The sequence below is a fragment of the Silurus meridionalis genome, chromosome 4 (assembly GCF_014805685.1).
Source record: "Silurus meridionalis isolate SWU-2019-XX chromosome 4, ASM1480568v1, whole genome shotgun sequence".
NCBI classification, from domain to species: domain Eukaryota; kingdom Metazoa; phylum Chordata; class Actinopteri; order Siluriformes; family Siluridae; genus Silurus; species Silurus meridionalis.
In genome coordinates this window covers 31685463-31701987 of record NC_060887.1, presented here as the reverse complement: position 1 = coordinate 31701987, position 16525 = coordinate 31685463, and the positions used below count along the sequence as shown (strand labels likewise).

The 16525-nt window shown below is 41.9% G+C and overlaps 1 protein-coding gene across 2 annotated transcripts in view; it reads left to right on the top strand.

Moving 5' to 3' along the window:
* Positions 1–999: 999 nt before the first annotated feature.
* The window catches only part of nrp1a (neuropilin 1a), a 65667-nt gene continuing 50141 nt past the window's right edge, over positions 1000–16525 (top strand). Inside the window, exons 1-2 of one of the 2 annotated variants that reach the window (XM_046847034.1) lie at positions 1000–1705; positions 3825–4005. In XM_046847034.1, coding sequence (XP_046702990.1) covers positions 1639–1705; positions 3825–4005 — 248 coding nt within the window. In that variant the 5' untranslated portion in view covers positions 1000–1638. The remainder of the gene's footprint in view (positions 1706–3824; positions 4006–16525) is intronic. The other variant, XM_046847035.1, reaches the window with a different exon arrangement.

Genomic DNA, 16525 nt, shown 5'->3' with positions numbered 1-16525 from the left:
GAGAGAAAGAGAGAGTCAGTCACAGGGACATGACAAGCTTATAAACACCGACTCGGACCCAGAGATCTGCTGAGTGTTGTGTTTGCTGGGTTTTTGGAGCGGATGGAAGCGCTTTCCTGGGATTTAGCTCCTGCGATCAGAGGACCACATTTATGGGATTTTTAAGGATATAGCAAAGGCAAGTTGTTATTGATTTACTGCAAATGAATGGGCTGTCGGATAATACCGGGTAGTGAGGTAGGAAATAACACCGGTTTGCCGTGATTGTGGATGGACGCGTTCTCTGTTAGTGCTCCAGCTCTTAATGTTCTTCTCTTACACCAGCATATACACCCCTCCAACACGACGGTATGTGTGTGTGCGTGTGTATTGTCGTACATCGTGCCTTTTTGTCCACAGTTGGTATTTTGAGAAGCCCTCACCTAGAGGAGTGTCGAGGAGAATCTAGGTCTGTTGCGCGTGTCTATGAATACCAGCGTCTCCGTGCGTAAATTCCAAATAGCGCATCAGAAAACGAGAAAACGACGACTTGTGGCTCTGTGAAGATGGAAAAGAGGGGAAAGGATATTGTTCACTCGATGCATAAAATTTAAACATGTACCTGCATTTCACAGGCACTTTTGCGTAGAATGCATGCAGGAGGATCTGGAGTGCGAGTGAAAAATGCGTCTAGGATTCACAGCATCACTTAGTTGTGATTGGAGTGAAATTTCTTTCTTATCCTCTCTATACACCATAGTGATAGGCAAGGCAGCCGGGCACTGTCTTATATAGTCCGTGTATACACACACACACACACACACACACACACACACACACACTCACAGAGAGAGAGAGAGAGAGAGAGAGAGAGAGAGATGGGAAGGGGGGATCCATAAGGGTGGGCTTTGCATATTTCTAATGAAACCAATGAGAATGCCCAGATCCGAGCAGCAGGGCGAGGGCAGAAGAAAAGCGACTGCAGTTTAGGAGGGGTGTGTGTATATGTGAGTATGTGTGTCTTGTGTCTTGTGTGTGTGTGTGTGTGTGTGTGTGTGTGTGTGTATCAGTCGGCTTTAAGACGCTGTCATTGCAGTGCAGTGTGCCAGATGTGTGTGTCACTAGCTCGCCTCTGGTCAGATAGTTAAGGACTGGGTGTATAGCGCGCGGAGGTTCTCGCATCGTCCGGACGCATTTCGAACCCGCTTCCACAGGCGTCGACCGGGTGCGCGCACTTTTTCCTTCTCTCTCTTTCTTTCTCTCTCTCTATCTGTGAACGGGGGATTTACGCTCATCATTGGAGAGGTCGCAGTGTGTGCTGTTGTTGAACAGGCTCTCGTTTCTCTCTGCTGAAGGAAATGGCAAGTCGGGAAAGGGAGAGAGGCGCGCGCCGGCTCCACAGCGCAGGAAACCGGAGCTGAACGCACGCGCGCCGGGCGCCCTGTCTCCTGTCTGGCTCCTCAATCCGCTTCTCCTGCATTATTATTATTTTGATTTTTTTGTAATTTTATTTAAATTTCTTTTTTTTTCCTTCCATCAGAACGACGCTCCAGCGAGCGGATTTTTTTTTAACCACAGAGGATTCTTCTTACTTGCATTTTTTTTTGTAAGTGTTTTTCTTTCTTCATTATTTCCAAAAACAACCACAAGGACGCGAGGATGCATGTTGGATTAGCGCTGATCCTCTTAACGGGAATCTTTGTCAAAGCAAGAGCCATCAAGCCTGGTAAGTGACAGCCGATCATGCGTGTTTATTTATGCGCAGTGTTTGGGTTATGGAGGATTTCGAGGGATTAGACTGTGAAAACTGCGGGATGTTGAAGAAAGGTGTGTTTTTTGTAAGAGAAGGATCGGAGCTGCTCACCTGTCCGACACACTGCCCAACTTTCATTAAATATATTCCTCCATCAGGCGTATCTTTAAAACAGCGAGCGCGCAAAATCGAGCTTGAGGTTCAGGAGGTTTCAGATCTTCTGATTAGATACAAACTCAACGATCGGTTATAAACACCGAGATCAGTTTTGAACCCCGTGATTAGTTTTTTAACTTTGTGATCAGCTATGAACACCGAGATCGGTTATAAACACCGAGATCAGTTATAAACACCAAGATCAGTTATAAACACCAAGATCAGTTATAAACACCAAGATCAGTTATAAACACCGAGAACAGTTTTGAACACCGCGATTAGGTTTTTTTTACTTCGTGATCAGCTATGAACACCGAGATCAGTTATAAACATCGAGATCAGCTATGAACCCCGTGATCAGTTATAAACGCCGAGATTAGTTATAAACACAGTGATCAGCTATAAACCTCGTGATCAGTTTTAAACACTGATCTGTTCTAAACCCCTTGTGACCAGTTTTACAAAAACCAAGATCAGCTATAAACACCGTGATCAGTTTTTAATACCGTGATCAGAACACGCGGGTCAGCAATTAACACAGGATCTGTTCTGAAAACTTTGATCTGTTCTAAACCCTTGATTTTTTTTTTTCATCATGATAAGTCGGGGAACCCCGTGATCTGTTCTGAACACTGTGATCAGTTTTGAATCCTGTGATCAGACATAAACACCGGGATCTGTTCCGAACACCGTGATCAATTTCGAATCCTGTGATTAGACGTAAACACCGTGATCAGTTTTGAATCCTGTGATCAGACATAAACACTAGGATCTGTTCCAAACACCGTGATCAGTTTTGAATCCTGTGATCAGACATAAACACCAGGATCTGTTCTGAACACCGTGATCAGTTTTGAATCCTGTGATCAGACATAAACACCGGGATCTGTTCTGTGATCAGTTATAAACAGTAACTTTATTTCAGCGTCAGCGTTATTTGTGTTTCTTTCAACAATAGACATTGTCCCCTAAAGCAGCTTTACAGCGTCTAATCTTAAAACTACTCTAAATCCTTAACCACAATTCCATCGCAGCTTCTTCCTTTCACGTCCAATGAACATTTCCACAAATTGTAATGTATATATATGTTTTTCATACAGACTCGGGGACTTTTTTGTTGTTCTGTTTTGAAACAAATTTTTTTGATTACTTCTAGTCACTAGTAGTTTAGTAGTAACAGAAACGACCGAACAAACAACGAATTCCGTGTAGTTAGAGGGATTATTTGTTATTTCTGGTTCAAAATCCCGCATTACAGACTGTAGAATCCTGTTAGTTCATCTTCAGCTTGCTAAAAGTTGTTTTAGTTCATTTTATCTCCAAGTGAAAAAGACAAAGTCAACAGAAATACAATAAAAATGTGTCCAAGTGTCCAAATCTAACAGGGGAAGATATACAGGATAATAATAATAATGATAATAATAATAATAAAAATAAAGCATACGTTCCATATTTACAATGTATTGTTTGTATATATATATATATATATATATATATATATATATATATATATATATATATATATATATATATAAAATATTATTATATATATATATATGTTTGGTAGCTGTCGTTTTTCTTAAACATCTGCTTTGGTTTTGCAGATGTTTTTAAGAATTATGTGTGGCTTTGTTTATTCAAACAGTGAAAAAAAAAACACAAACAAGAAATAAAATAGATTAAAACAGTAAAAGGGTTTCTCGTCACTTGAAGTGGAGACGTATTTATGATATAAAAAAAGTGTTGTTTTATTTGACCTTGTATATGTTTGTTTGTTTGTTTGTTTGTTTGTATGCTGAAATGCATTTGTACTATTTGGATCATTGAACATAAGAGCGCTTTTCTCTTCTATTAACTGTTCCTACTGATTTTATTAGTCGATTTCGGTTTCCTCCACGTGTTGGGTATTGTGTCGACTTTTCACCGTGTTTCTCAGTTTTAGACCAATGTGGGGGAAACATCCGGATCACCAGTGCCAGCTACCTGACCTCCCCGGGCTACCCAGCCTCATACCCGCCGTCGCAGAGGTGTGTGTGGGTGATCTCAGCTCCAGCACCGCACCAGCGCATCCTCATCAACTTCAACCCTCACTTCGACCTGGAGGACCGCGAGTGCAAGTGAGTGTGTGTGTGTGTGTGTGTGTGTGTGCTTGCGCTCGTGCGCCTCCGCCTGCTCGCATGTGTGTATATTTGCGCAGTGAAAGGGCGCCACCTAGCGACCGCTTCTCCTCACGGCCCCGTGGCTGCTCTATACACTAAAGTGTTTCCTGGCTTATTGATTTTGGCTGCTGTGTTCAGTAGATGAGTGGTGCATATTAGTTTTGGATGGATTTAATGCTGTCGATCTGTGATGAAGTCTCGGATAAGTGCTTTTACTCTGCTCTTATACAAGTTCAATGATTATTTGCAGCTATGAAATGCTGTTTGTTTTTGCCGAGCAATTTAGCAAAGATAAATAAAGAAAGAAAGAAAACACTGCTTTATAAAAAAACGTTCTTTTTTTTTTCCAAGCGCCAATTGCATCTTGATGAAGTGCTTGTGTGACTGAAGAGAGCTGAACGCTATCAGTAACGCGAGACTCACGCTGTAGTCTTTGCTTAGGCGTGCCGCTTTGTCACTCCGTAAATCTTGCTTTCTCTCGCTCTCTTCTCCTTTGCTTCCTTTGTTTGAGCCAGAGGGTTCGACTGGAGAGTGGCATTTGAGGACTGTCACCATGTGCTTGTCTCTGTTGCACCGTCCTCTCCACCCAGATAGTCTTCCGCTCTAAGCCTTTTGTGTCCACAGAAAACCTTGTATTAATGGCACCCTTTATCAGAATTGTTACCTTTTTACAGCCCTGAACCTACAGAGATTTACAGCTTCTGATGACCCAGGGTTGGCTGTACAAAAGGGGATCGTTTCTTCTCTGGGGTCATGTTTCCCTACCCAGACACACACACACACACACACACACACACACACACACACACACACACACACACACACACACACACACAGCCTTTTAAATGTGAGCTTCTTGTATAGATTGGAGTGAAAAAGGACACATGGTCAAGAGACAATGCTCCCCTAAGCTGCCTAATGAAATTATCCAAGAATGAGTTTCCTCTGTTTGAATATGCTGAGTAAAAGAAACAGTGCTGGAGGCAGTAAACGGAAAAAAAACACATTCTGTTCTCAGTTTGGAAAAGATTTTAGACAGCAGCCTTGAGCAATTCCATGCAGTCTACAATAAGCCATTACTGATATTTATGCTTGATCAAATTTGCTACTTGTATACACCCTTGCCTAAAACTGTTGTACATTAATTTGTTTGTTATTCCATTTTTTCTGTGAGTGGATGTTATCGCTAGCTGTACATTCCCTTTCACCGAGCGCCCTCATTACATTTAGAGGAAGGCATAGTGTTTTCTTAGTCATTTGTTCAGTCGTGGCATGTAAACCGTAGTATTAAAGAATATCGTTGGAACGAGGTCTGTGAAATGTAATTAGCTTACGCCCTGTCATTTTGAAGAAATGCTCGAACATCTCGCCAACTGTGCACCTTTCACCATTTTTTCTAAACATCTGTGGTCTTATAGTTGATTTGCAAGATGAAAGGCCAAAGTTTAGTTGGGTTTCAGTTCCGCTTGGACGATCTCACCTTTTAAGTAGAAAGGGAATTGCGAATTAGTGTCTTTTCCCACTTAGGAGAGCCACAGATGGAGACATCTATATTTTCACTAATGCAATTTCAAGTAGAGATGGGCATCTGCTTGGTGGGTCTGGTGTCTGCAGATTAGGGATTGTTTTCTTGACTTTTGCTTTCAGCTGAACACACATTACGAGACCTCGCATGACGGAAACCGTTGATGTCCAAAATGGATTTCTTATCAGATGGAAGCTATAGAGTGAGTTGTTGCAGTGATGTAATTAGCAGCATATGGAACACACATGTTCCTGGTGTTCATGATATGTCCACTATCAACAAAGCAAACAAGAAAAGCTGCAGAACCAGTGATAAAACCTGTGCGTAAGACAAAGTGAGAGAGAGAGAGAGAGAGAGAGAGAGAGAGAGAACCCAGAGTGCACTCCGTCAAAAAGATAAGCACTTAAGTGGCTCTCGAAGATAGATCGTTCTTTTTTTCATGTTTGTATTTCTTGTCTTTTCTAAGAAGATGCACACCCATGAAGTTTGTGGAGAAAGCTGACCCATAGAGACAAATATTTGAACTGTAGTCTTTTCACAGCGGTGAGCTGCCACCCACATGCCTGCCTGAGTGAGCAGGTTTCCTCTTAGTCTCCTCTGGGAGGTTTATGCATGTGTTCAGACCTGCCGATTTTAAGCCAATTCTACTGCAACAATTTTGTCTGACAACCTCCCCAACCAACACACACACACACACACACACACACACACACACACACACACACACACACACTTGCGGACTCCAGAAGGACGCGGTTTGAATGCAAAGCTTTCACTCGAACGCCCATGGGAGATGTTAGACAGCTTTGCTGGTTCTGTCAGACTGGGACCTTCAGTATCAGGCTGAGAAATAGCTCTTGGCAAGCACAGCAGGTCTATTAAAGCTGGTCGAGTGTCTCTGAGGCTTGGCTCTTGGCACGCTGCATGGTTGTATCTTGTTTTTGTGTCTGTCGTGTCAAAAGCAGTATTCTCCAGGTTCACGCAAGACACGTCATGGATCACTGATGTGTGCAGATTTGCTGACCAGCTGCAATCTTGACATGTTCTGTTTGCACTTTCAGGCACCTGCTTTTAAGAAATGAGGGGACACAATTAGAGAGAGATGAATGAAAGAAGGGGAACGAATCAGGAACAAAAGTAGCGTATGCAGCAGAACATGTCTAAAAAAACTGGATTTTTCCAACTGGCAGTTGAGCTTTGTGAGCGTGTGTCCATGTGGGTGCTGGGCGGGGGTGAGTAATATTCAGGGAATGCACACTTTAGAACAGCCCATTGTAGAAGAAGTCATTAAATGTCTCCTTTCCTCTTAGTGTTTCTGAAGTTCCTGAGACCCCCTGTTGCTCAGCAGAAACCTAACACTCTGAAGCGCAGTCTTTTCTCTGTAACAGGGCCTTGGCTTCTACGCTGTCCTGCTGGTTCAGCCCACAGAGCAGCACACACCCCGCTGGCAAAGCAAACGCCCTCCACTCGGCTCACACACAACACACATCCTGCCACTTGGCTGATGGAGAGGAGGCTGGGATGTGGCACGGCTTTGATTTACAGAGCCCTGGATAATGTAGGGAGATGAATTTAAATGAAACATAGGCCACAGGTTGCTGTAGGCTACAAACCTCCCGCTGTGGATGGGAATCAGTTGGAAGAAATGCGTATAGAGTTTTGTTTGCATGTGTGTCAAAGAAAAGCTCCTTCAGGCTCTGCAACAATTCTCATAGCTCTGTAAAAAATACCTCAGTTCTTAATGACATGATAGAGATACATCCGAAGTCTTATCCTTGCCTGATTTTCCACCTCCAAGACATGTCCCACACCACCATGTTACATAGACCTGAGCAATATGATGATAGCAGTGTATATATGCAAACCTATTATATTGTTTAAATCATTAAATGGTTTAGATCTTAATCTTTGACAGCCTTAAAACTCCTGCCGTGTTGCCAGAACTCGCTTTCTCAACTCTTTCACGCTCTTGCGCAACCGAGAGCAATCTGGACAGCGTGCTCGTTCATAAGTGGTCGTCACGGTGGTAGAACTAAAGAAGACAGGAATGCAGTGTGTCTCTTTCATCCTGCGCTGACTGGGCTTTTTTTTTTTTTTAAATACAGGGAATGCTCTGACCTCAGGCCCACGGAGGAGGACTGGGCTGACAGCAATTGTTTTTTGATACTTCTAGCTCGGGTTAACAAGCGTAAGCTGTGTAGAGTATCAGGGAAGCTGTGGGATCAAACGCAGGAAGGATTGCGCTGCGTCTGTTTCAGAGCAGCTGGTGGGACGGGAGAGCAGCTTTTGCCTTGTTTTAGGGAACTAAAACAGGCAGAAGGTTTGAATGCAGCCTCCTGAAGACATGCTACAGTTGTTTGTTCCTATAACAGCGAGCACGCAGCGTGAAGCTGAAGTGTTGGTCGGCTAAATTCGATTGTGCAGCAGGGTGAAAGCAAATTATTAGGCGGTGGGCGGTTGGCAAAGGCGCTCGCTATAGCTATGTCTTTTTCGTTATTGGTCCCAAATCAGATTTATTAGAGCACACATACGCTCACTCATGCACACAACACAGCTGAAGAGGGGAAATCCGCAGAATAATTGCGGTTCTGTTTTAAAGTCATGTGTTTCGATAAAGTGAATAGGCCACATTCTGTCTCTCTTCCTTTTCCCCCTGCCCTCCTTTTCTCCTTACACAGCTCCCCTCCAAGTAGGACAAAGTCCTCTGGTTAATGAGAAGGATTAAAGTGCACTCTGTGTGTGTGTGTGTGTGTGTGTGTGTGTGTGTGTGTGTGTGTGTTTGGACTAGGGTAGCTAGCAGTGAAGTGGTTCACCTTGGCTGCGTGTCGGAAGGACAGGCTGATTGAAAAGTGCTCTCTGTCTGCGACATCTGCCGTCCTCCCTGCTGCTCTGTCAGGCTTGATTCATGTGCGCCTCTCTCTCTCCCTCTTGCCATTTCGCTGCTCAGCGTGAGCGGATCCGAGAGCTTGAAAAGAGGAAAGAGGCATGGGGGGGTGCGGATAAGAAAGAGTGAAAAGTGTTCAATGGAATATTTAAGGAAAAGTGAAAAGGGGAGGGTGTGGCTGCGAAATGTGCCGGGGGGGAAGAATGTGAGAAAAAAAACAGCAGCCAAAGTCCTGGTTATTAGTATGCATATTAGAAATAAAGACAAAACAAGGAAAGTGAGAAAGGAGGAGTGGAAAAACAGACCGTTGTGCATTTAGGGTGTGACGGAGAAACGAGCGTGATGAATTCACAAGGATGAAAAGAATAACAGTCGTTTATAAAATATGATGCGACTCCACGTTCCCCTTCCGAGCTCTGTTAAAACTCATAAATCTCATTTCTGGATTTTTTTTAGAAATATTATAAAAATTCAGGAATAAAATATTTAAAGAACGTTGGAGCTTTTTAAAGCAGAGTTTTGGCTTACACTACTCAGTTCTCTAAAGTTTCCGCCAAAAACAAGTGGGACATTCCGTGTCCCAGACTTTAGCTATTCAAGCTTAGTGATTCCTGCTGCTTATTCGATTTTCAATCCCTTGCTGGCTCATCAAAAAAAAATGAGCGTTGCAAATTTACATGATTAAAGAACAACAGCCTAATCCCTCAGCTCAATCTGGGCCTTACTTGTTCTTCCTGCTTTTGAGATAACAAGGGATATCGATGTTAAACCTGTAATTTAATTCTATGTCCTGTTCAAGAAGCAAAGCCTCTGAGCTCATCTTGATAGCATGTAGGTTTATTAGCAACAGGTTGTTCCTTCTGCCATCCATCTCTATGCGCAAATTTTGAGTTGGTCTCTTGGCGAGGATGACTCCAGACGAAAAATTAATGAGGTGTAATTACGATGCATGAAGCGTCGAGTCATTGAAGCTGACTAAGAAGACCCAGAGCTCCCTAGTGCTTAATGCTTCTTCACCCCTCCACTAGGTCAGAGGGGCTTTATGAGTCGGACGTTAATTAATGTTGGCCTATAGGAGTGCTATCACATCATGTTTAGTTTGCTGTCAGGATTGCAAAAGACCCTTTGGGTTTGATTGATGAGGTTCAGTAAAGCGATTACCATATCAAGACCAATATTTGGCTTGTGTTTTCAGGTTCACAATGGGATAGAGAAAGGTCTTGAAGACAAAAATGTATGTAGTGCTTTATTTTTGATATAGAAGGACTTTCACTTACCTTTCTCTGTGTGCAACCGTATTTTCACCTATCCTTCGCATTGGCTGTCCATCTTTATTTTTCCCCTCCCACATTCTGACAACCCTCGACAGACAGTGATGGATGTTTCTAAGGGTCCATCTGATGAAGTCTCTATATAGGCTCTTTGCTCAGACCTCTCAAACACTTAATTTGCTCTTTTCTTTCAGCGCTCACTCTCTTTTTTTTTCATTGGGAGGGGGTGGCTGTGAGCAAAGGGTAAAAATGGAGCCACACTGAAGTCAAGCCCAAAGGTGGGATGCTAGTGTTCTCCTATCACGGCTCTTCTTGTCTTTTTTCCGCTTCTTTTCTCTTCTCTGGTACATCCGCCAGTCCTGCTGAGAAGGCTACACTCATTAGCACTCGCGAAGCCTCCAAGTTGGCAAAGCACATGAGGGATTGGAAATACAATAGGTCATTTTGCCCTCCAAAATTTGGCACCAGGTTTGGCACCAGCCCATTGATTAAATGGCGTCTTATCGAGGCACACACGTATATTCTGTATGTATGTATGTATGAATGATGTATGTATGTGTGTGTGTGTGTGTGTGTGTGTGTGTGTGTGTGTGTGTGTGTGTGTATATATATATTTGCACACACACATTTACACATTGAGCAGAGCACACCAGTTGCAGCGGATATGAAGCAGCTCTTGGCACCTGACTCACTCAGCAAGGCTGCACTTCACTATCATTCCAAGCCTGGATGAATTCCTCATACTGGATACTGAAAATAGAGAGGAAAGGAGAATAACACAGAGAAAATGAAAAAAAAAAGCCTATTATTCACATCACTGGACACTGAAAACAAAAGTTTCTGATTTAACATTGCCCATTTTTCTCTCTTCCTTTCTTAGTGTCAAATAATCAAACTTCTAAAGGAAACATTATGTAAACGCGTGTTTACATACTAGGGTTTTATTTTTTAAGGATGTTGAGTTTTATTTAACTGAGGGTGGAAAAGTAAGGTGTAGGTCCGTCTCTTCATGCATCTCTTTGCCTCATTAGACATTTGATCTTTGTAAGAATAGATTTAGTTGCAGTAGTAGTCTTTTGCTTCACGCAGTACACTTTAATAGTAGATTTTCAAAGAACCCCACTTCTCACCATATCATTTGTGATGGTCCAACGGACTTTGTTGTGTTGTCCTCAACATTCTGCTTTGATGTGGAAATCAACTCAGGGATTAATTCTCAAATGTGAATGGAGTTAAATTATTTAAAATGATTTCAAAAACAAAAATGTTTGAAAAAGAGTGTGTCATGTTAACAAGCGAGATTATGTCATTTGTTATAGTCTTCTTAAGCCATTGGTCTTTTGCACGTATGCATGTTTGTGTGTGTGTGTGTGTGTGTGTGTGTGGGTGTAGGTCATTATGCCCTGGGCCCCGGAATTAGGCCTGACACTATCCTGTGCTTGTGAGTTATGATAGTGACCCGGTCAAAGTCACAAAGTCAGAACACTGCCCCAGTCCACCCTCGCTGAATGACTGATCCCTGAGGAAGAGGTGTGGATGGAGGGTTCATGATGAAAGAAGAGACATTCAAGTATACGTCTGTTAATTGAATAAGTGCCATGTGGTTTAAACGCTTACACCACCCTCTCCCTCCCATAGCCATCCATTCTGTATAGAGATGAAAAAAATGTGAGAAAATAGTGACTGAATTAATGAGTGAAAGTAGGCTCAGAGAGGAACAGGACACCAACCCACCCACAGCCTTAGGGTTAGCCCTACGTTTTTATTCATTAACCAAACACACACTCTTTCTGTTCCTCTTGTTTTCTCTTTCGCTTTCTTTGCCCCTTTCCCCTCACCCTGAATCTTACCTCTGGTTGACCTTCTCTATTCCACGCTGACATTATTCACTCCAGTGCTCAGAGCTGACCGGGCAGGGATGCGCACAGAATAAATGGATGTTATGATGTTATTATTTACTTGCTTTTTTATGGGGTCTCTGTCCCTGGATGTTATACATGACACATAAAAGTCCATATTCTTGGCTTTACGGTCTTGTTATTTGTTTGATCTGAAACAGCCCCTTTATTTAATCTGTAGCTGAACATCATGCATTTCATTGACAACCATTATTGCATGCTGTAGTGTTACATCCTGGAAATACAATGGACATAATTGGGATAATATTTCAACAAGTTATACAACATAGTTCTGTAAAAAGGGGAAATATCAATACAGTTTATAAATTATTATCAAACGATTAAAAAAATAGAGGATAGGTTTTTATGAAACCCTTTAAATTAGTTCTGGTGCCATCAGAAGTCACATAATTAGAAGAAAAGAGTCCAACTGTGTTCAATTAAAGGCCCCTAGAGTTTGTTAGAGCATACCTAAACAAACATCATCAGCGTTTGTTTATAAAGACATTCCAAACTTGAAGATCCTGTGGCGCATCATTACATCCATGATTACAGAAAAATTGAAATGTTCATGGGAGTGAATACTTATGCAAAGCATTGGACTGGATATCTCAATTAGTTTCACAATTTTTTATTATTATTTTTTTTTTTCATTTCTTGAAATTAGTTAAACAATCATTTGAACACAATTATATTAATACGTCTCTGAATACTTTCTGTGCTGCTGAATGGTCAGTGTGACCTGATTATGCTTTACTGACCCTTTTTCGCTTCCTGAATCACCCTCCCTCTGGGTCTACATCTCCACTGGCATGCTGTGAAAGCAGGTTCTGACCACAAACAAGTAGGCCTGTAGAGAAGCTCTGTGTGTTCAGCCTGGGGCTGGGTGTTGCCATAGGGAAGGGGATCCCTGCCTCTGTATCTCCTGCATTTCCTCTTCCTAATAGTGTTTTACGTTTGCCTTCAGTGCAACAACAACACCCTTGTTTAGAGCTCTGTACATGGCCTGGATATAACCCTTCTTTTCCATGTCATGCCAGGCCAAATAAGTTCTTACAAGACTAGACTAGAGTTGCTTGTATAAGTCTTGTATTGACACTGTCTATGTCATTTATTGTCTAAATCATAGTGGATATTTTGTTTACATATACCGCAATATAAATAACTTTTTTTCAATATAATGACAAAGATTTTAAAACAAAAACTGCGATAACTTCCAGTCAACTTTCGATCATAATTTATAGTGAAAGCAATATCCCTTTGTCATTTATAGCATGCTCGAAACATGATGCAGATTTCCCACCGCTTGATTTTTTTTATTAAAAAATGGGTTCACAAGTGGACACACATCTCTAACTCTAACATTTCATCTAATAATCCTAATGAATCCAATATTCTTGTATAAAAGCGTGTGGTGTTGTGGCGGACTGTAACACACAGGTTAAGGCTGTAGCTGATCTTGTCCCGTTTCTCATCATATCCTGCTTGTAAGTGACAGATTGATGTTTATCCCGTTCTGCTCGGGGGTAGATGACGGGACTTCCTTGAGCTTTGGCAGCTGTTTGTGTGCGTGTGCGTGTGTGTGTGTGTGTGTGTGTGTGTGTGTGTGTGTGTGTGTGTGTGTAGCTATCAGCGAAGCCACTTGAAGTAATGTGATCTTAAAATCTCCCATTCTGTGCTCATTCTCTAAAATGTATTTTCTTTTAAATGTAAATGTACAGCCGTTCTATTCCCCAGCGGTGCTGCTAATTAATGGTTCAGGCTCTTTTTAAAGGTATGAATGTGCGACGTAATGGCAAAAGAGTGCACTTTATGGTCTAATATTCCATCTGTGATTCCTAAAAAGTGGTGCAGCAGGTTTTCTGTATTTCAGGAAAGAACACTAGAATACTGGGTTGGAAATCTATCTCTTGACCCTTATAGTACTCTCCTTTATTAATTTACTGTGATAATCCTCTATGTTTTTTTCATAGATGTGATATAAATGAGCACAGACAGAGCCAGTGTTGTGGTACCGTCACATTATAGAGTGAAACCCTTCCAGCAAATCCGTCTCTGTCTATCCCTGCCTTTTTCATCTGCTTTGTCGTGTCACTCATTTCTTAAGAAAAGGTCCTTCTGTGCAGTATTTAGGCTCATAATTACCCATTAATGCTTAAACTTCATTAATATGATTGTTGCAAATCGGAGGATCTCTGTAAAGTGTAATTAGGTAGGTAATGAAAGCAGGCATGCTGAATCCATCAAAGCTAATCATAATTGCTGTTTATGAAAGCATGGGGTGCAGTCTGCTGTGCTGCGGCTGAAAAAAAATAAACTCGCTCTAAAAATATGTTTGAGGCCAGAAGAGCCATTGGGCCTCTCTGCAGCTGTGCCTTTTTTTTCGCTTGAGTGATATTAAAGTTACATGGCTGTGATAAGCATGGAACCACTTTAAGTATCCCCACCCCTCTTTAGCATGCACACACTCTTTTGGCTGCCCACTGAATGCTTTGTACTCGGTTTTAGAAATTGGGAAAGTGCTATGCAGCCCGGCGATCTCTTGGGGAAACATCGAAAAAGCGTAAAATCTCCATCTCCATCTCCATCAGTGTGAACCTTAAACGAGCGGCCGGCATGTTACTTATTGCAAAGGACACCTTTGAACTTTTGAAAAGCAGATCGAGTTGGTCATCGAAGTCCCCTGTGCAGTGGCAGATGGAGATAGCTGTAGTTAATCACGCTGTCAGGCATCATTCTCCCAGCTGCAGTGAAGATGTCCCATCACTCCACTTCATGTCCATCACAGTGACATGGGGACAGACAGCTGTGAGTTCCTTATTGAGCTAACTCAAGTGTTTTAGAGCTTTTGGACAGATTGGTCAGAAGATGCTGATAAATGTTCTGTGACATTTTTGCCCTCGTTTTAATACTGTATTATTCTTTTTGTGGCAGCAGACCATTGATAGGGACTTGCACATGGACGATCCACATAACATAAATTTTAAATCATCTTTGTGGTTATTTAAAAAAGAATAATTCTGTAATCATTGAAATGGCATTCTGTAATAGGACATCCAGTGACTGCACTTTGCAAATGTCAGTAGGACAGCAAAGTCCACAGTACAAGGACTCACAGTTTTTTCTTTTTACACATGACTAGCGGCATTTTGTCTTATTAACAAAAGAGAGAACTAGCGAGGCTTAGAAGGGATTAATGTAACAGGAAGTAACAAATTTCACATTTAACATTTGTTCACATTGAGGGTCAGTGATGAATGAATTATGCAAGTTTTGTGATATAAGAGAATTTAAACTTATGGGGACATGATGTTATAAGAAAATAAGCTACTTTGGGTTGGAAACATTAACTTAGGCTACTTTAGTCCATCATTGTCACATATACTTTGCAGCACAGAAAATTCTTACTTTGCATATCCCAGCGATGTTAAAAGCTGGGGTCAGAGTGCAGGGTAAACCATGATACAGTGCCTCTAAAGCAATGAGGGTTAGGGGCCTTGCTCAAGGGCCCCAAGAGTGATAGCTTGGCGATACTGGGGATTGAATCCCAGACCTTCCAATCAGTAACCCAGAGCTTTAACCACTGAGTTACTACTTTCCTGATAGTTTATTTAATTATTATTTTCCATAATTTTAGCCTATTTATTGTTTATTAATAAATGCAAATGATTTTATCTTATTTCTATTACATTGATTAAGGCTGGAGGTGAAATAAAGTTCTGGTAGTATTCACTGTCACACGATCTATGTTTCTTGCCATGTCATGTCAAGAGGCTTCCTTGTCAAAAATATTAGACATTTCAAGATAAATTTCTACTTTCTTGGTAGACACAAGAGTTTGATCAATGACATGTGCAGTAGCTGGAAAGCGTGGATCTAAAGCAGACATGGCCACTCTGGGGTTTTCCAAAAGAAAAAAAAAGATCAGATGAAATGACAGATCTTTTGCCAGCATTTCAAAGCTAACCTTTGTCTTCTCAGGGTTTGTTCCAGCTGGAAATTTTTATAATACATGCAGCAAAGCCATGCCAAGTCCTTCAGAGCCTGTCAAATATTACTTCACGGCATTCTGAACTCATAATAGATGCTTAAGGCGTAACGTTTAGCATAAGTGTGCGCTTTTTGACAGCTCAACACAAGAGAGTTAGCCTGAAAGATTGTTTCAATAAGGTCACATTACACCTGACCCCCATCAATGGAAATGGCTTAAGTGATCCGTAGAGTTGCATAAGCCGGGAAATTACCACCAGTGTAATCATATTTCACGTCTTTGGTTGTATTAGCGGGTTTGAATGGCAGTGTTGGGGCTGAGACGGTCTCTCCTTCGCCCCGGGTCTGTGTTATATTGTTAGCCTGTGGTTTATTGTGTCTTCCCAAGGCGAACGTGAGACAGAGCTAATGTTCTCATTTAACATTACCGGATTGCCTGCACTCCAGACTGGCTAATACATCGCAGGGCGCTGAAAGGAAGGTCATGGAGTATTAGATGCATCCCTTTTCTTTTAATTTCCAGTGTGGGCTGTCTACTTTCACAATTAGCATAGTTACAGGAAGTGGTGTAGCTAACACCACTTCAGGTGGGGGAGAGGGTGTTAAACCCCACCAAAATAAATTCCGGGTCCAAAGGGCTATGTGTGTGTGTGTGTGTGTGTGTGTGTGTGTGTGTGTGTGTGTGTGCAGGTTGGACCAGTAGACAGTCTGAAGGTGGTCTATACTGACAACTATAAGACAAATGGCTATCAGTTTAAGGGCAAAGCTGTTGTCTAAGAGGACGAAGGGAACAATGAGAGCGAAACATGTTAAAAGCAGCATGTCTGCTGTGTCCTCTGGGCACGGAAACTGAAACAGGCAAAACGCATCCAGGGCCAAGAGAGAGATACAGATTTGGGACTAGAAGCAG